The sequence below is a fragment of the Equus asinus genome, chromosome 2, assembly GCF_041296235.1.
Source record: "Equus asinus isolate D_3611 breed Donkey chromosome 2, EquAss-T2T_v2, whole genome shotgun sequence".
NCBI lineage: Eukaryota > Metazoa > Chordata > Mammalia > Perissodactyla > Equidae > Equus > Equus asinus.
In genome coordinates, this window is record NC_091791.1 from 166799651 (window position 1) to 166820653 (window position 21003).

General features: G+C 40.9%; 1 gene segment (V, D, J or C); it reads left to right on the forward strand.

The window, feature by feature from the left end:
- Window positions 1-1428: 1428 nt before the first annotated feature.
- Window positions 1429-21003, forward strand: part of LOC106840669 (T-cell receptor alpha chain constant-like) — a 1015328-nt gene continuing 995753 nt past the window's right edge. Inside the window, 2 exon segments of the C gene segment in view lie at window positions 1429-1637; window positions 1818-2106. Of these exon segments, the coding sequence occupies window positions 1586-1637; window positions 1818-2106 (341 nt within the window).

The window sequence follows — 21003 nt, forward strand, 5'->3', positions numbered from 1 at the left end:
AATTTCTGAGTCATTAGTAAGTGTCAGGTCCTGCTCTAAATAGCAGTTTACTGTCTTATCAACAACTTCAACAGCTCTAAAAAGGTATTATTATCATTACTCATCATCCTTGTTTTATAGTCAAGAGACTATGGGCACAGAGGATGTAAACAGACTCTGAATGAGTAGATCTAAACTCAATCTTGATGGCCTGCCTGCAGAGCTTGTGCTCTTGTACGCTGCTGCCTCCTGCCATCGAAACTGAAAATATCGGGTACTCACTGTCATGGGATGAACTGTGTCTCTCCAAAATTCATGTATTGAAGCCCTAACCCCCAGTACCACAGAATGTGACTGTATTTGGAGACAGGGCCTTTAAAGAGGTAATGAAGTTAAAATGGGGTCGTTAGTGTGGACTATAATCTAGTATGACTAGTGTCCTTATAGGAAGAGGAAATTAGAACACAGGCAACACACACACACAGAGGGATGACCGTGTGAAGACACAGCAAGCACGTAGTCACCTGCAAGACACAGAGAGAGGCCTCAGAAGAAACCAAACCTGCCAACAGCTTGATCTTGGACTTCCTGCCTCCGAAATCGTAAGAAAATAAATTTCTGTTGTTTAAGCCACTCAGTCTGTGGTGTTTTGTTATGGCAGCCCCAGCAAATTAATACACCCATATATCCACCCTACCATGCAGATAAGTGTGGGCACGTGATGTTTCCCAAACTTTGACTGAGGGGTCACTTAAGCAGAAAAGGAAAGATTGGTGGTAGTTGCAACAAAATGAAAATTATAGTTCCAGGACAATAGGGGCAGTGAGTTTGCAGCTGTACACGGCGTCCTGTACTAGCAGCTTTGAAGGTACAACCTGCACTAGCTGGAGCTCAGAAGAGGAGCCCGTGGGACACTCAGAGTGATTTTCTGTATTGTTCCTGACTCAACAGCTTTTGAGTCCTGTTCTCTGACCCTACTGAGGATTCTAAGGCAAACCCAAGATTAATTAACTTATGCCTTTTCTACTTCATTCAGCCAGAGTCACTATCTCTTGCTCACCAATAAGAACCCTCACTTATAAACAATCTAACTCCAGTGTTAGGCAAATCAGGAAAAAAAAAAGGAAGCTCATAGATTCATTATCAGAGGTAAGAAAATGAACAGTGCTTTCGAAAGGTGTTCTAGAAACACGGGGCACTACTTTCTTTCTTAATTGAGTTCTTGCTTGAATTAAACTGAATCTGTTCTTACTCTAAACTAGAGCAGAGTTCAATGAAGGTGGAAGATAGAAGAGTTTTGTATCTTCTCAATCTGCTCTGTGCACACATCACCTTTCAGAGCACATTCTGTCAGCAGGATGATGCCAACACAAGATGGCAGTGCCTCTCTCTCCTCAGACTCACTGGGTTTGAAATCAACATGTGCATTGAAAGCAAAGGATTGAGCTTGCTTCTGATTGGCTTGGTAAGAAAACTGAGACTCTTTGGGATCCAGAGGGACTAGAAAAATATACCCTGTAAAGAGAGCTAACTCTGTAGACTGAGGAACCTGGCTCCATTTCAGGCCCCAGAGCTGAGTCTTCTGTGATCTCAACAAGGAAGAAGAATGGAGAAACTCCTGGGAGTGTCTTTGGTGATCCTATGGCTTCAACTAGCCAGTGAGTTGAGGCTCTTGGTGATGGGAACAGGGTGACCGAAGTTCAGAGCCCACAACACTGAGGGACAAAGTCTCCTTGTTAACTTGGAAATGTACCAGAACATTATGGAAGGAAATGTAAGTACTAGAATGTGTAAATGCAATGACTGACTCCTCATTTCTGTTCTGTGTTTCTGTCTAGGAGTCAACAGCCAAAAAGTAGAACAGAATCTTCAGGCCCTGAGCATCCAGGAGGGTGAAAATGTCACCATGAACTGCAGTTATAAAACTACTATAACCAATTTACAGTGGTATAGACAAGATGCAGGTAGAGGCCTTGCTCTACTGATTTTAATACGTTCACATGAGAAACTCAAACCTGGTGGAAGACTACAAGTCACGCTTGACTCCTCCAGCAAAAGCAGCTCCCTGTCCATCACGGCTTCCCGGGCTGCAGACACTGCTACTTACTTCTGTGCTGTGGAGGCACAGTGTTCACCAGGCACCTGCAGCCCCTACACAAACTCTGCCAGAGCTGCCTCTTAGGAGCCCCACAGTGGGTAGAGTTGGTGGTTATGTCTTCCCACGAAAGAATCTACAAATAGCTGGCAACATGAAAGTCCGGCCCTCTCAAATTTATGTTTCCTTGGGATCACCTTGGACTAGGGCAAAGGGCATGAGATTTAGAAGGGGAAACTGAAATGCCAGATTCAGTTCTGCCAAGCCTGGCTGCGTGGCCTTAGGCACGTCATCAGTGTAGCTGCCTTTGATTTCCTCACTTGAAATGAACGATTTGGACTGATGAGCCCAAAAAAACCCTTCAAGCTCTAATTTTATCAGGAAAAAAAGTAGGCTCTAGACATTTGAGGAGGATGAGGAAGGAGTTCTCAGTATTAGAGGATGTGTATCCCCCTCAAGACTTTGACAGGTCTTTGAGATGCAGGAGATGACTTTTACATTCCTCTACTTTCTGTATATTAAACAGCAGATACATCAGGCATTAGAATTAGAAACGATATTAGGACCCTTTCAACCAAGCTCTTCCTCTTAAAGCTGAGGACTGGAAACATTGTGTAACAATAGAGACAAGGATCTGAATCTTTGGAGTACCAGAGACAAATCTGATTCTGCCATTTACTAGTTATGTGATTTCCAAGCCTCAATTTCTCCATTACTAAAATGGGAATTTATAAGAAAGTCATAATTTTTCCCCATCCCAGTGAGAGATGTATGTTCTCCACTACCAGATCCTAAAATGTTGTTTTGTGAGAGTGAATACTTCTATTACCAAAAACATAGCAATTCTCCATCCATTTATTCTTGCTCCTAGTAAGATAAATAAATGCTCCATATAGTTTTCTTAATACAGTTTTGATACTACTGAAAATGAGTTTATGGAGGAAATGAAGGCATTTGTATTTATGTGCATGTTTGATGAAAAAGTTGGGGGAGGCAGGAGAAAGGTTGTATAGGGCTGTGGTTGCTAAATGCAAGACCTTCAACAAGCACCGTCACCTGTATCAGCATCACCTAGAGCACTTTTGAAGATCTGATTATCAGGCTCTATCCCAGCTTATTCAGTTTATGATGAAATGATGAATTTGTGTTTTTAGTGAACATCATCTGTATTAGTTGGAGATTGACTCAGCTTCATGTTACGGAAAACTCAGATAATGTTTGTAACAAGGTGGAGTTTATTTTTCTCACATAAAGAAGCTCTATCACATGCAGGGCTGGTTTGCCAGCTTCACCATGTTGTGAGGGATCAAGGGTCTTTCTAACTCATTGTCTCTCATCCTTAAGTTGTCATTTTTATTTTTTATACTTTCGAGAAACTGTTAGAGATCCATCCGCTTTATACACCTTCTAGGCAGAAAGAAAGAGAAAGTCAAAAGGCAAATAGGTCCATGGTGGCTGAGCCAATCATATCTAGAAATTCCACCCGACAGCTTCTCCTTACATTTCATTTACTAGAGTGTTATTTCATGTCCTCACTCCTCTCCCATGCAAGGGAGGCTGGGATATGAGGGTTATTACTATTTTTTTTTAATCTCAATATATTGCCACCCACATCAAAATTGGGGTTCTATTAGAAGAAGTAGGAGAGAATGGACATTGTATAGGCAACTAGCAGTTTCTGCCATGCCCTCAGTTTAGGGTGTATTAGGCTTTCTGTGCTTTTTTTTTTTTTGGTTGCATAGCTTTTCATTTTTGAAATTCCATATCCAATCTGTCTCCCAGTCCTGTTGGATTTGCCTCCTAGAAGTCTTCCAGAAGACATCACAGCCCCCACAGTGCAATTCACCTCCATAATCCTAACTAAAAATCTGCCTTAATCCCTTGCTCCATTGCCCCCAGCACATTTGACACATCCCATCACTCCTCAATGTAGTGAGAGCGATCTTGTCAGAGCGCAAATTTGACCATGTCAATCACCTGAATCCCCATTTGCTCTTAAAGAAAAACTTCTTATTACGACCTACAAAAAACTGCATAATTTAAGACCTTGCTATGTCTCAGGCTTGTTCCATAATATGCTCCTAATCTCTCTATCGCTCTCTGTCTGTCTTCAGTAACACTGGTGTTATTTAAATTTCTTAAAAGCACGTTTTTCCTTCTATGTGACCCCTTCATAGCAATTTTAGGTGATTTTCTTATTCTTTTTTCTTTTGCTAAAATTCTTTTCCCTCCTTTCAAAAGAGTAAAAACTAGTAAATTCTTGTTCACTCTTGTGTGTCTGTCCAAGAGTCGGTAACTGAAGGGAGCTCAGTGTGCACTCAGAATCATAGACCTCTGCCTTCTCAAACTTGCAGTTTTTCCTTTATTCCTTTGATTATTAGATTAAAAGCTATTTCTACAACTACTCTGTAGCTCCTTAATGACAGAGGCCACTCTCGAATCCTCAGCACTGGAGTATCATTCTCATTAAAATCACCAAATCTCCTTCTTCCTCCTTTCTATCCATTAACTTATTTAATATACTTCCTTTGTTTTAAGCCTTCTCAAAGAACTATGATAATATTGCAGTGAGAAAACAAACAAGAGAATGTGGTTGAGCTTATCAGACTGCAGTCTATGGGTCTTTGGACGTTTATGTGTAAATTCTGTTGCAGGGGTCAGCAAACCACAGCTCACGGGTCAAAGCTGCCTACCACCTATTTTTGTAAATCAATTTTTAATGGAAAACATCAATGCCCACTTATTTCTGCATTTAGTGTGGCTGATTTCTGCTATAACAGCAAAGCTGAGTAGTTGCAACAGAGACCAAACGACTTCAAAGCCTAAAGTATCCCTTACTTCGCCCTTCATAGGAAAAAATTCGCCAACCCCTGTGGTATAGGAATTACATAGAATTTTTAGATTTGGAGTTTTCTGTTCGATGACAAGAAAATAAAATAATAAAAGTATGTTTTTAATTATCTGGATGACCAAATTACAATGGAATACTCGCCTTGGTTTTGATGCTTTTGTATTCTTTATGTCATTTTTACCAAATTAAAGACAGGTGGAATAATAGTACTCTACAAATAAAGGTATCACAGTTGTTTAAATGGAGAAAAGTGTTCAGAAAGTTTGTTTATGACATGGCGCGTGGTTACTACAGACAGGCCGAACCCCAAAGCACAGAAGTTCCCGCAGTTCCTGCCGTGTTTCCATTGAAAGAAGATGCATTACTCACATTCATTGTTTGACTATATCAACATCCAGTTCAGCAGATGGAAGAGTAACAGTAAATGCCAAATATATATTTTTTCAGTGCTGATTTTACGTACTTCTTTAAATAATATAATTGTACAATGGTGACTTAAATGGGTATTTTTCAAAAGGAAAAGTAAAAATACTAGAAGTTACTAATCACAACAATTCAGACAGTAGTACATTAAGCTCAAATCATTTCAGTCAGTGAGTTATCAAATAACACACATCTGCAGTTTTCTTCTAATAAGCCTATACCAATTCCTTAGTTTCTGCAAAAGATCATCCCTCACATTCGTATTTTAATTTGAATTTTATTGATTTTATATTTTGCTTGCATTTTTTGTATGGTTAGGTAATTGTGTAAGAACTGTTAGCCTAAAAAGTTCATACTTAACTTCAATTTTGTGTATATTAAGACAGCATGATATTTATAAAATAGTTAATATTAGCGTGGTCCCTTATTTGAAGATCTGTATCTTATTTAGTTTTGAGAAATGCTGAATGCACCTGTTATCCAGGTCCTGGATCTGACTTTAGAAGAAGCTGGTCACACTAGGGCTCTAGACATATGCTCTCATACAGAATCTACTTCATAAAAATATAATTCTAACCACCTGACCTGTCTACTCATTCATTTGTTCACTTACTGTTCAGAGATTTTTTGAGCATCTACTATAAACTAAGGGCCTGTGTATTCTGAGAAATTGGTTACTGAGACTAAGAAGACTAAGTCCCTGATCTCAGGAGCACCAAGTCCAGTTTGGAAAACAAGACACAGATGAGTCTAATATGACACAGTAATGACAGTGATAGACGTGTACAAGGTGTGGTAGGAAAAGAGATGGGCACACTCAGCCTTGAGAGCTGGATGAGCGCTTTCACAAGGGGGTGGCATGCAAATTGGTTCTTCAGTAATGACTAGAAGTTACCTTGGCAAATGTAGGGGAGAGAAGGGAGAAGACTCGAAGCAGAGGGGCTCATCCCCTGGTTCCTGGGCACCAGTGGGAGAATATGTCAAGAAGAGAACTCAGATTATGCTTTTTTACACTCTCTGTACACCCTAAGATGCCAAAAACTAGCTTAATACTCAGTGTGAACAGACATTTGATGCTGAGACCAGGGAGACTTAAGGAAGCCACATTGCTTTGCATCTTAAAGAGGGTGACAGAGGAATTACTCACCGTCTCAGCCTCAGGTGCCACTGTTGAGTCTGCAGAAAGTGTTTAGTACTGTCTTCTGGAGCCCAACCCCTCTTTCCAGACACCTATTTCCGTTTTATGTCTACAACTTAAGCTCCGTTCCAGGGTAAATAAATTCAAAGATGTAAAGCAGGCTGCAGGGACAGAGGGGGAACCACAAGAGGGCGCTGCTCCCTTTGGGTGGCGGTTTGACACACATTCATCTTCCATTTGTGAGCACCTCTCTTATTTTACAGCCTGTGGCAGGATCCTGCAGGGCAGTTTGTCTTACTTCACACATGAGCCAAGATTTTCTGGAAGATTCCACCAAAGGATCAAGAAAATAGAGGAACAGCCCTCTCAGCTTTGGTGTATTCTCAAACAAAACCTACTGCTGTTTCTGCCCCAGCCATGCTGTGTGCCCCCTGCTCAGGACTTGTGCTCTTGTTGATACTGAGTAAGTAACGTTTATTCAGAATTTCTAAGGTGTTCTATTCTTTGGTTTTAGGAAGACTTATAACTCCTAACAAAGTGGAGACTATCTTCTTACATTACCAATGTAGCAAAGCCTTTACTTTTTTTTTTTAGGAGGGACCAATGGAGACTCAGTGACCCAGACAGAAGGCCCTGTTATCCTGCCCGAGGGGGCACCGCTGACCCTGAACTGCACCTACCAGAGCAGCTATTCTGTTTTCCTTTTCTGGTATGTCCAGTATCAAAACAAAGAGCCTGAGCTCCTCCTGAAAAGCTCATCAGAAAACCAGGAGGAGGACAGCAGAGGTTTTCAGGCCAAGCTTGTTACGAGTGACAGCTCCTTCCACCTGCAGAAAGCCTCAGTGCAAGTGTCAGACTCCGCCGTGTACTACTGCGCTCTGAGAGACACAGTGAGGGGGACTATAGGGGGAGCTGAACACAAACCCAGAGGGTGCAGGTGGGCCTGGCTGTGGCAGCCCTGGGAGGGGTGTTACCTTCTATCCAGTGTTCTGCGCTGGAGGCTTCCTCACAGTACTTCCAGCTCTGATCCCTCAGAGCCAAGGAGCCTTGGAATTCTTGGATGAGTCTGCAGAGAGGAATTAGGGGAGGGGCAGTGTAAAGAGGAACCTAAACCCTGTTCTCCAGAAACGCCTCTGTTTTCAGCCCAGCCTCTTTCACCTAGATGATGGATAATTGCTGGGAAGTGACATTAACTCTGCTCCACGACAGTTCAGTTGGTATATGCTAAAATATTTCACAACCTGTTAATGAAAATTCCCAGAGTAAACAGTTCATGGACTAATGTGTAATCTTGAAGCTCCTCCCTTTTTTTTATAATTCAGGCCAAGATTGTAATTTCTTGCTGAGTTTCACTGCAGAAACACCATCTCCAGAGACTGGGACCTTTGTTCTCTCCCCTTGACTTTCCTTCCTTAGCGGTCTCTCTAGAAACGCTGCTGCCTGAGTAAGTTCTATGAGGAGAGCTTCCTGACGAGATTTTCTTTATGTCAAGAGCACTGGTTTCAGAACAGCCCAGTCAGTAACGGCTGCGTCCATGGCGTGTCTTGCTCGCACTGTGCTGACACACCTCCACACTTATTTCTGTCATCACTGCAGCTCTTTATTGTGACATGAAATAATGGTCTGGATTCTGGACTTGAGGATCTGTGCTATCAGGAATTCTAACCTCTGGACATGACTGTGGCTGCATAGCTTAACATATTACTTTATCACTGCATTTGTGCCTATGATCCTTCTGAAGTGTGTCAAATTCAGCAGCCAAGGAAACACTCAGGTGTTTGTTTATAAGAGAGAAGGATACTAATGGACTCCTGTTCACTGGGACCCCAAATGGCTAAAACAATCCCAAGTTTCTCCACACCAAAGTAGCACAAAGTAGAGAAATGTGTGCCTTTCACTGAACCCTCGGGATATAGATCACCAAGAGATACTTTTCTTAATACTCTGGAATTCTATGCTCCTGTTTGCCCTTTATCCATCTTTCCTGATGCTGTGGGATTGACAGGCACAAACGTGGGTTTTGCAAGGCCTGAGTCGCCTTTGATTCCTGAGGCTCTCTTTAATAAAAGGCAGTAAAATTACCAATACAAATTTCTGTTGCCCAGAATGATAAGGGGTCTTGAAATATAAGCCTGATTTGCTTCAAGGTGAACCTGTCTCCGGGATCCCATAGAGACCATCTTCCTCCTTAAGACAGAAATGTTGGAATAGTCGAGTTTGTCCTGACCTCGGCAGGCTCTCCAACCCCCAGGCCTCCTTTCCACTCCAGCACTTGAGCTGTTCTTAATTTGAGTATTTTGAGCTCTATCTTTTTTTTAAAGAACAGCTTTATTGAGATTTACATGTCGTAAACTTCATCCTTTTAAGTTTACAATTCAGTGGTTTTAGTACATTCACAGAGTTGTCCAATCATCACTACTATCTAATTCCAGATCACCACCCACAAAGAAACCCTGTACCCATTAGGGCCACTCCCCTTCCCGTTTTCCCCGAGCCGCTGGCAACCACTAATCTACTTTCTGTCTCTATGGATTTCTCTATACTGAACATTTCATGTAAATAGAATCATATAGTAAATGGCCTCTCGTGTCTGGTTTATTTCATATTGCATAACCTTTTCAGGGTACATCCATGTATGAGTACTTCACAACTTTTCATGACCACGTAATAGTACATTGGATGAAAACCCCATATTCTCTTTATCCACTCATCAGTTGATGAGTACTTTGCTTGTTTCCACTTTGAGACGATCATGAATAATCTGCTATGAGCATTCATGTACAGGAGACCTGTTATTTTAAACTATAATATATTTTGAGTTAGAGATTTCTGTTTGTTTTGTTTTGCTTTATTTGGTACCAACATTTCCTTATGGATATAAAATGGGTTAATATATGAGAAAATACCCTTTAAAAATAATGTTTTATGTCTAAGTGAGATATTATTCCAAGCTATACCTATATTCATTCAAGAAATCTTTTTGAACACCTACTCATATGTGTCAGTCATTTTAATAAGTGTTGGGAATATAGTTTACATGACAGAGTCCCCTGCTTTAAGATTTTAGAACACAGGGCATTAAAATACACACAAGTCTTAAAATAATGCTTCTTTCACAAATCATTTTATTCACTCACTGAACTCTATTTTTTCCCAAATATTTATTGCACTTACAGTTTTATGGGTAGTGGGCTAGGTGTTTTAAATTCCTTCCCACCTGTCTAGGTAGATACTAACAAATTCTCAGTTTACAGATGACAAAACTGAGATGCAGAGATGTTAAGTAACTTGATCAAAGCCAGATAAACAGTTAGGAGCAGGGCTTGGGCTAGGACCTAAATCCGTCTGATGCATGGCCAATATTCTTAAGAACTAGTTGATTGTGCCTTCTAGAAGTCTGTCTTTGCTTTCCCCAGAATATAATTGCATTCTTAGATTTCATAATTGTTGGTGTTCACATTTGATGAAGAAGAATCTAACGCAATATTAACACCTGCAGTTCACTTGATCATCAGTTACAAAAGTCTTTATGTATCTGGATATTGAAGTAAAAAACTCAGTCACCATCTTTTGTGGTCTTGAACCATAAAGTTGCTCAGACGCTCTCTGATGGCATAGCCTGGCTCTTCTAGGAGGCATAGCTGAGCCTCAGTGGCTGTTATCAGGAGACATGGAGGTATTTGTCATGGAGATGGGGATTATATTGTCCAAATACAAAGAAAAATACTTGACATGGCAAATATGTCTACTCACTGAGAGTGTAGAACACAGCATTTTCTGTTCTGCTACAGTGTATATTTCATTAAAATAACTTTTTTTCACACAATTGTTAAATACAGGTATGATGTGGAAGTTTCATTGATTCTCTGATATTTTTCTAAGCACATTAATAATTTGTGTCAACCCAAAGAACTATTGAGGCAAGATTCTCACTATGAAAAAGGCCTCAACTCTACTTTAGTGTTAGCAGAGTTTGTTTTAGTGACTTCAAGAATTGCTAAGGTTTTCAAGATAAAGCTACCTGGTTAAGCAGAGAGTGAGAATAAAAAGACTTTGGGGCTATCCCCACCTCTAGTGTTAAAAATATTGATTTACTAAGAACCATAACATTTAAAATTGTGATAAACCTGGTCTTCTTGGAAATACATTTCCTCAGGGACTTATATCTAGAGCGGTGAAACACAAGTCCAATAATTAAAGCTGCACAGAGTTTACCGACTATGATACAAGAGACAAATGCCAATGGAGATTGAACTCCGCTGGTATTTCAGATAGGATTTCTATGCCTTTGATAATGCTTTGGCTACACAGTTGTATATTTTTTGGGTCTTCTCCATCCCAATTTCCCGCGTAATTAATGTGTGTTGTTTGGAAGAGCAGGAGGTATTTCAGAAATACCCGTATCGAGTTTTAACAGATATTCCCGTACTTAGGCATTGAGCAGAATTTTCTGAATTTATTTTTGTTTACACACACATGGAATGTGTGTGCACATCTACATGCATGCCTTTTCCCAGCTGTTACTAAACAGGGCACACACACTTGACAGATCTTGTGACTCAGAAAGCATGAAGTGAAATCATTCATTCACAACAAAATATTTTTCATGTAACTTATACTAAATTCCACGCAAGAACAAAGATTGAGGATAAAAGTTTTGCCTTTTGTTAGAAAGTCAAAACTCTGTGATTACTTTTCATCTTGATTCTCCTGGGAGAAAAGAAGGCATGTATAAGAACAAAAGGCGCATATTATATTATCCCATGTATTCACCATAGTTCACAAGAAATTGTATTCTATAAAAGCCCCACATTTTCCATCAGAGAAGAATGAACTGAACATGATTCAATTTTATCATTGTTTATTTCCAGTGCAATAGGTTATAATTAGACAAGATAAGTGCTGAGGAGTCTAGCATTTCCCACCATGCATGTGACATGCCACAAACAAACCTGCCCTATATTTGCTGACTCTCTTTCCTGTGTGGGGGTGGAAGCATCACAGAGCCCAGTAACTTTGCCTTTGAACTTTTTGAACCTCTTGAACACAGGGCACAGAATTAAAATTTGGATTTTATATAGAACAGAGGACATTTCGCTCAAGAGAAGAGCTACCAATATGCTGATCGCCAACTTGTAGAGGGCAGTCACAGCCTCTTTCTGCCTCGGTGGATGGCCACAAACACAGGACTCAAGCTCCTCGTAGTTCAGAAGGTTGTGGAGAGAGGCAGATCATTGTTGTCTGATGAGGCTTAATGGAGAGGGATAATGGGCAATGGAACCAGAGTGCCAGGTTCTAAGCCACCGCATCCCTTATACCTTCATGGCTACAAAGAAGGGATCAGTCTATTTCTTTCCTCTTTCCTCCAGGATCCACAATAACCCAGAAGGTAACTAAGCCCAGTCTGCAGTTTGTGTGGTGGAGAAGGAAACTGAAACCTTGGACTATGTATATGAAGCTGCACTTATAGTTATTATTTATTCTGGTGCAAACAACCACCATGTGGAAAGGATCTTCCTTGTTCACTAGGAGTCTTACAATGAGCAAAACACAACAGAGGGTCAGTATTCTCTGACCTTCCAGAAACCAGCCAGTTCCATCAGCCTCACCATCACAGCGTTACAGCTCAAAGACTCAGTAGCATATTTCTTTAACCTATCTGTGCTTCAGTTTCTTCATGTGTAAAATGGTGATAATAGAACCTACCTCATGGAGTTGAGTTGAGAATTAAACAAAATCATGTCTATATAATTATTATAAAATTAAATTATATATAAGCACACACATATGTATATATACATATATACATAATAAAATTTTAGCACAGGTACGTAGCATGGCATGCTGACATAGTAGAGACTCAATACATGATGGTCATTTTTTTTTTTTTAAGATTTTATTCTTTTTCCCCCTCAAAGCCCCCCGGTACATAGTTGTATATTCTTCGTTGTGGGTCCTTCTAGTTGTGGCATGTGGGACGCTACCTCAGTGTGGTTTGATGGGCAGTACCATGTTCGCATGCAGGACTCAAACCAACGAAACATTGGGCTGCCTGCAGCAGAGCGTGCGAACTTAACCCCTCAGCCAAGGGACCAGCCCCATGATGGTCATTATTAATATAAAGGGCAGTGTTAGCTCTAGGGCCTACATCAGATTTTCAATCATGTGCTCTTTTTATAACACCAAGATGCCCCTTGACCTGTTTTTCAAGAGAATCAAAGCTCTGAAAAGGCAAGGACATCATGACATTGCTTGAGATGTCACTTCAACAGGGGTTCTGGATGCCTTCTGCTGAATATGCCACTCACAGCTGCCCCTCCCCGGAAAGCCCCCCCTGACAAGCCCAGATCCTGAGAGAGAAGCAGCAGATGATTGATGTTTAAAAGTGCTGTTCTCAAGGGGCAGGCAGGGCCACTTTAATTCCCCTGGCTACATCATTAAAGGTTTATTTCCTCATATTTGGTGACAGGCCAAAGAAGAAATGCTCTGAGGTACGATCAATATTCACACCAGCCTTCAAGCTGATTTGGTTTCAGCCTTGCACACTATTGAAATAAACATCAAAGTTCCACATGTCGAGCTCAAAGCCAGCAAAGAGATGGCATTTTCCCCCTGTGCAAATATACAACTAACAGATAAGTTGTGCCACTAAATCTCTACAGGTTATGGAGGGTTTTTTCCCCTCTTATTTTAAGAGTATATAAACAGTTTTTCAATATATCTGTAATACGACTGATTGATGAATTAATTTTCCCTGAGTTAAGGTAATTATCGGCAGAGAGGATATTCTCATCCTGTATCAAGATTAAACGCAAGCTGTCTTGGGAGTGGAGTGAGCTTTCTAACCTGCTCCAGGAAGCTAGGAGGAAGTATCTACTTCCACAGCACAGACATCCCTTCACTCCGCTGCTCATTAACAGGAATGTGGGCGCCGTTTGTCTGGTCACTGATCTGCAGCTCTGCTAAAATCATTCCCGCTGCAGAATATCCTCTCTCCATCTCTACAGGCAAAAACCCCCTCTACACCTCCTGCAACCATACTTTCTGGAAGGAAACGATATCTGTTTTGTTGCTCAATAGTCTGGGAGATGTGGCCTAAACACTGAATCACTGTTATTTTATAATTTATAAGCACAACCATTGAACTGTAGAGTGGTCCTGGAGAATGTATAGTCACCATCCTTATCTTGCAGGTCCTGCCCCTTCTGACCCAAATATACAACAGACGTTAGGGCTCACTTCACTTACTTTCCTTCTCTCTGTGCCACCCATAGGCCAGCGTCCAAAAATTATTATTCCATTTGTTTTGTCCAGTTTTCTACTTGGAAATTCAACTTCACCTTTATCAGTGAAACAGTAATTTATTTTTATTGTATTTGACAAAAGTATCCGCCTACGATGGGTTGGGAAAAAACTGCTCATTCAACCACGGATTAATAGAGAACTGCATTAGATAATCATTCCTCTCAGAGATGGCATGTTGATGAATCTTGGGTGATAAATAGAACTAATGCCGGTAAAGGGCTTCAGGAGAGTGGGGAGGACTTTCTAGGCGGAGTGATCCTTCTCTGACTCATGGGAACCACGGGCGCACATGCAAGAATGAGACCTAGATTATTCCGCTTAAAAGTTATGCCTGGGGGAGCCGGCCCGGTGGCGCAGCGGTTAAGTTCGCACGTTCCGCTTTTCGGCGGCCCGGGGTTCGCCGGTTCGGATCCCGGGTGCGGACATGGTACTGCTTGGCAGCCATGCTGTGGCAGGCGTCCCACGTATAAACTAGAGAAAGATGGGCACGGATGTTAGCTCAGAGCCAGGCTTCCTCAGCAAAAAGAGGAGGACTGGCAGTAGTTAGCTGAGGGCTAACCTTCCTCCAAAAAAAAAAAAAAAAGTTATGCCTGGGATTATTTGGGAAGCTATAGATCTCTGTACCATGCAGAAAATGATCTAAGTAATAATTAATAGTTTCCCAAGCATAGTTTTGAGCCTATAAAGCGAATATTTAGTGCTTTCTTCTTAAAGTCCTGTCCCCTTCTGTATGTATCCATCAAGTTATTTTTAGAAGAAATAGCGTGACCTGGCTGAGGTGCAATTTTCAGCATGGCCACCAGATGGCGCTGCTTCCTTTAGCTGCGGTTACATGTTTCTTCGGGTAGCGGTTTGAAGACTACCTTCGCAGCGACACACAGGCATTCGCTGTGCAAAAAGGGTCTCTTAGTTTATGAGTGAGGAGTTTCTATAAGGTCTCGCTGGAGACTAGCCCTGTTAGATTTGGTGAACTCCAGGAAGCAAGGCTCATTTTCTTCTGCCAAAATGCTTTCTGCCATCTGCTCTGTTCTTGTGATCTTCTTAATATTCAGTAAGTAACATTTTACCCTAAATGCTAGTGATTTTTCATTTTTCTGTGATCATAGATAACTTTTAGTTTTCTTCTCTGGCTGAAAACTTTCCACCTGTACATTCCTAACATAACAGAGTAATTATTTTTAGGAGGGACCAATGGAGACTCAGTGAACCAGACAGAAGGCCCAGTCACTCTCTCAGAGGGGGCATCTCTGACCCTGAACTGCACCTACCAGACATATTCAAGTCCTCTCCTTCTCTGGTATATCCAGTATCTCAAACCTCCTCAACTCCTCCTGAAGAGCTCAACAGAAAACCAGAGGACAGAGAATCATTTTCAGGCCACTCTTATTATGAGTGACAGCTCCTTCCACCTGCGGAAACCCTCAGTGCAGATGTCAGACTCGGCTGTGTACTACTGCGCTCTGAGAGACACAGTGAGGGGGATGCAGGGGGAGCTGAGCCCAAACCCAGAGGGCGCAGTTGGGGCTGAAGGTGAGCTGGCCTAGGAGAGAGAGTTATATCATCTCCCTGGGCAGTGTTGAGTTTATTTAGAGTTTCCTTGGGAAAATGAACCAAGCTCAGGTCTAATTCCTGGAAACCTAGAAGGGTGGGAATTGCTCTGCAGGTAGGATACAGTGGATGTCAGTGTTAAAGAGAACCCCAGCTTTGATCCCCAGAAGAGCCCATGCTCAGCCAGAAAGGCTCCTCTCTTCCCCAGACTACAAAACCTCTCATAGGAAACATTTCCAGGAAAACTTTGTATGGGATTAATTTCTACCAATATATTTTAACTATTTAAATCCCCAAGAATCTTATGCTTTTAAAGCAACATTCGTGAACCAAACAAGGGGCATAGAATCTGGTCTTTAGTATCCTGCATAGTCTCTGCAACTAAGTTGGGCTTTGCCTCTCTCTGACTCAATCCCAGCTGCAGAAAGCTCAACACAACTCCCCATTAACCCTTCATTCCATAAAGCTGTGCAGAAAACGCTGCTATGGAGAGACTCTCAGGACAACACTGAGGAATGTGCCCTCCTCTCAGCCACCCTGCACATTTGGTGAGAGGCAGCCCAGGCAGGCAAGGCTGTGTCCAGGGAGTCCTTGCTCCACATGTTCAGTCTCTCTGCTGTCACCCAGATCTCTAAATCCTGGATGTGAAGTAGTCAGTCCCTTGGGTCTGGGCTTTAGATTCTGTGATAGTTCATCTGAAAGGCAGCCAGGATTTTGACCCATCTCAGCTCTTTAAACTAAAAGATTTCAATATTTTTATATATTTCTCTGTAAAATAGGAAATATCTGTATGCAAAGACCATGGATGTCCCTCACAGGAAGGACCCATGTCAGTCTATAGAGTAGGAAATATAAAGAGTGTAAAGAATAGTAAGGTATATTAGCCAACTTGGCTATATAACAAGATACCACAGACTGGGTGGCTTAGACAGCAGAAATTTATCTCCTCACAGTTCTGGAGGCTGGAAGTCCAAGATCAAGTACCAGCAAGGGTGGTTTCTGGTGAGCCTCTCTTCCTCACTTGCAGATGGCTGCCTGCTTGCAGTGTCTTCACAAGACTTTTCCTCTAGGCAAGTGCAGAGAGAGAGAGAGAAAGAGAGGGAGGGATCTGTAGTGTCTCTTCCTCTTCTTATAAGGACATCAGTCCTATTGGGTTAGAGCCCCTCCCTTATGACCTCACTTAACTTTAATGACCTCCTGAAAGGCCCTATCTCCAGATACAGTCACACTGGAGGTTAGGGCTTCAGCATATGAATTTTAGGGAGATAAAATTCAGTCCGTAAGAGAAGATACACACTATTATTAACTAGGGAGCCAAATGGATAATGTGATCCCATGTTTCTGGGCTCCAAATTTGAGCTGTAATAGCACTACACAGGAAAACATGGGTCTCTCATCTGAACAGTGGGCAAACTTCAAACCATAGAAAGAACGCTCAATTCTAATAGGAAACAGTGGAGAAGTCTCTTGGGTTCTTTTTACTGATCTTATGACTTAAGTTGAGCTGTAAGTTGAGGAGCTCATGAAGATAGGAGCAAGGACACCTGGGTTTATTCCTCACTTGCCTCCTTTGTTAGCTACTCTTGGTTTGCCCTTTCTCCCAAATCTTCGCTTTTCCCCCAATCTGTCCTGTCCCATGCTGTGGTAGTCCAACCTTTGTGGGTAGGAAGAGAGAGAAAGATCAAGTTTGTTTTTTTATCCCCCTGCCTGCTAAGATGTGGTGGTTCTGACATTAGCTGCCTCCCTCTCTGTTAGGTACTAAATCTTTGTGTCCCTCGGAATTCATATGTTGGAGTGCTAACCCCCAGTGTAATGGGGTTTGGAGGTGGAACCTTTAGTTGGTGATTCAGTTTAGATGAGGTCATAAGGGAAGGGCCCCCATGATGAGATTAGTGACCTTATTTTTTTTTAGTTTTCTTAGAGCAGTATGATCCCAAGTACGATAAATACAAAGAAAGCTCCACCTAGGACATCACAATCAAAATTCTGAAAAAAGAATTAAATAAAGATGAGACCTGAAAAGCAGTCAGAAGAAAAAGACAGACACATTACATGCATGTAGGAGCAATAATACAAATGATAGCTGACTTCTTACCAAAAACAATGGAAACCAGAAAACAATGAAAAAACATAGTCAAAGTGCTTAAAGAAAAATATTGACCCCCTAGAATTCTATGGCCAGCAAAAATAGCCTTTAAAAATAAAGGCAAAATAAATGTATTTTCAGAGAGACAAAAGCAAAGATCACCTGTCTCCAGCTGATGTGATTACAAGAAATGCTGAAATAAGGTCTTCATGCTAGGGAAATATCCCATGAAAATTCACATTCACAAAAAGAAACAAAGAATACCAGAAAGAGTACATATCTGGGTAAAATTTTAAAATTTTATTGATAACTTTAATAGTTTCATTTACTTTAAAAAGCCATTGTCTCTTTAAATCAAAATAAAAACAATGTGTTGTGGCTATTTATGGCATATTCAGATGTAAGAAGAACATATTTTCTTCATAAAAGGCATGATGTTATTTGAAAATAGACTAAGATAAATTAAAGATGCATATTTTAATATCGAAAGCTACAACTGTACTAAAAATAGCACAAAACAGGTAGAGAATAACTCTGAGAGCTCAGAGTAGGCAGAGATTTCTCTGGAATGGGACAAAATATACTAACTGTGAAGGAAAGGTTGTAAGTAGGACAGGAGCAAAATTAAAAATTTCTGCTTATCGAAAAACAATATGAAGAAAATCAATAAACAATCTAAAGTCTGGAAACAATATTTTAGAAAGATATACCTGGAGAAGGATTATTTCCAGAATATGTAAAGAACTCTCATAATTCAACAATAAAACGATAACACAATAACAAAACACATCAATAGGATGACTATCAAGTACATAAAATATGCTCAGCCTCATTAGTCATTAGGAAGATGCAAATTAAATTCACATTCAGGTGCCATTCACCCCCACTAGAAGGACTAAAATCAAACCATCAGACAACCTCAAATATTGGCAGATATGTGAAGCAACTGAACCTTTCATGAACTGCTGGTGGGAATGTGAAATGATACAGTCGCTTTGGGGAGTTACCACGGCCCAGCAAGTCCACTCATAGGTATTTATGGAAGAGATGTGAAAACATAGACCACAACGGCCCAAAAAAAGTGTGTGTAGCAGCCTTATTCATATTTGCGACAAAGTGGAAACAACCCAAATGTCTATCAACAGGAGAATGTGCACACAATTCTGGTGCGTGAGGAGTGTTTCTCAGTGATACAGAGGAACGAACCACTGACTGATACACACAACAGCAGGATGGGGCTCTAAAACCTTATGTTGAGCAACAGAAGGCAGACCCTCCCCTCCAAATACTGTATGATTCCATTTATTTGAAATACAAGAGCAGAAAAGACTAAACTATGTGGTTTCCTCTGGGAAGGAGGGTTTGACTGGAGAGCGCACAAGAGGACTTTCCAGGGTGAAGGAAATGTTCTCTATTTTGCTTGGGTGCTGGTTACACAGGTATATACAATTCTAAAACACATCGAAATGAACATATATGAAGTATGAATTTTATTTTAAGTGAAATATACTTTAGTAAAAACATAACCAAAATTACGTACACATGGAGAAATGTGCACCTGCATAATTAGAGAGCTACTTGAATTGTCACAAATGGGAAAAACCCAAGTAACCAGCATCCATATTGAGAAGCAAGACATCAGTCATGTGCCAGGCCACTCCTGTCTCAACCACCCCAAATAAGCACTATCCTGATCCCTAACTGCACAGAGTAGTTTTCTCTGTTTTTGTACTTTATGCAAATAGAATCATTTAGTGTGTTCTCCTGTATCTGGCTTCTTTTACATGATCTTACCTTTGTGAGATTATTCATATTATTATTGTAGCTGTAGATCTTTATTCTCAGAGCTGGATGGTATTCCATTTCCTTTAATAATTTCATTTGTATGTATTCAGGCTCTCACAGCGTACGAATGTCCGGCTTGTCTTTGTTGATTCCGAGTCTGCAGCATTTGTCAGAGGGGTGGGAGTGGACGGTAATCAGAACAGGCCACAGCTGTTGTGTAACAATAAGAAAAGTGCAAATAAATTTCTGCAACAACCACAGAAAGCTGGATAAATTAATTTTCTCTGTGTATGTTTTATTTTATTTTGGTTCTCTTTGTTATTGAGTTATGATTTTTTTCCACAATGAAATGCACCAATCCTACATGTTCAGTTCAATATGCCTTGAGAATTATATGCCTCCATGTAACAAAACAATGCATAGAACACTTCCTTCACCCCAGAAGTGCCCTTGTGCCCCTTTTCAGCCAAATCCCTCCTCCCAGAGACAATCACTTTGTGATATTTTTATCATTAGTGGAACCATCCTGGACGTTTAAAAAGTTCTAGTTTCTTGTAACATAACATGAACGCTGGATGTCACTAAATTAATGTATTCGTTTAAGGAAGAGAAAATAAACAGATAATTAAAAGCTGCGGTCAGTTTAGTCACAATCATAAATCAGCACATTGATGCCGGGCAAATAAGACACCAGCTTCCATGATGCTGAGACATAAGGCTATCGAGGTCCTGTTCCCAGTGAAAGCCTTTGAGCCCAGCTGCCGCAGCAGTGTGATGAAGAGGCACTTGCAATTTTTGATATAAGAAAATAAGAATACATGGACTGGAGAGTTTATACTCCTTTTGACAAAAGGATGCAATATTCGAAAATAAGATTTTTCTTACTTACTAGTAAGCAGGAGATCGTAAGTACAGACTTACTATTGATTGCTGTTAGACACATGCAGCTGGACAAATTTGTCAATCAGGAAACTTGCTGTGACAGCATTAAGCAGACAAGGAACTATATCCAGTGTCAATTTCCCCAGAAACCAATGCCATGCAGTGTAGGAAGAAAAATTAGGATGGCTGAGAGTGAATAGTTCTATATTCCTGTCTGGAAGAAAAATATGGGAGCATATTTCACTGTGGATTTTTGCTAAGGACAAAAAAAAGCATACACCATACAAAAATATGGAAGACTCTTCTCAGAAGTCACCATAATGATAATCAGTTGTATTTATTACGAAACTCACAAGTCCATCTTAGATGCATGGGCTGAACATGGCAAAAGGTCACATCATTAATGTCTGACAATTCATTTTAATTTATATACATGTCCAGATATAATTGTTGTTAATTAAAATACAAAGTGGCTAAATAAGCAGGTTAGAATCTCCAACTGAGTCAACAATGGAATGACACAGGCAAACTAATGTCGGCAAATTACATTTCCTGTTCTGGCGCAAAAGCATCTAACAACTCAGGAACTGTGCATGTATCCTGTCAGGCACACGCCAGGCATTTAGACCTGAATTTGATACAGAACACAGCACATTTCACGCAGAGGAAAACTTCCGAAATGCTGCCCCCCGGCCTGCTGGGGGTAGTCATAACCTCCGTCTGCCTTGGTAAGGCTGGTGAGGATGGCCACAAACAGCCCAGGCTCCTCTCAGCTCCCAATTTTGGGGGTAAATGCAGGTTATTATTGTCTGGTGGGGTTTAGAGAATAGAGTTAGAGTTTAGGGGAACCAGAACTCTCAATCCTACATTAGTTCCTTAAAACTCTATGGATACCATCAGGAGAATCAGCC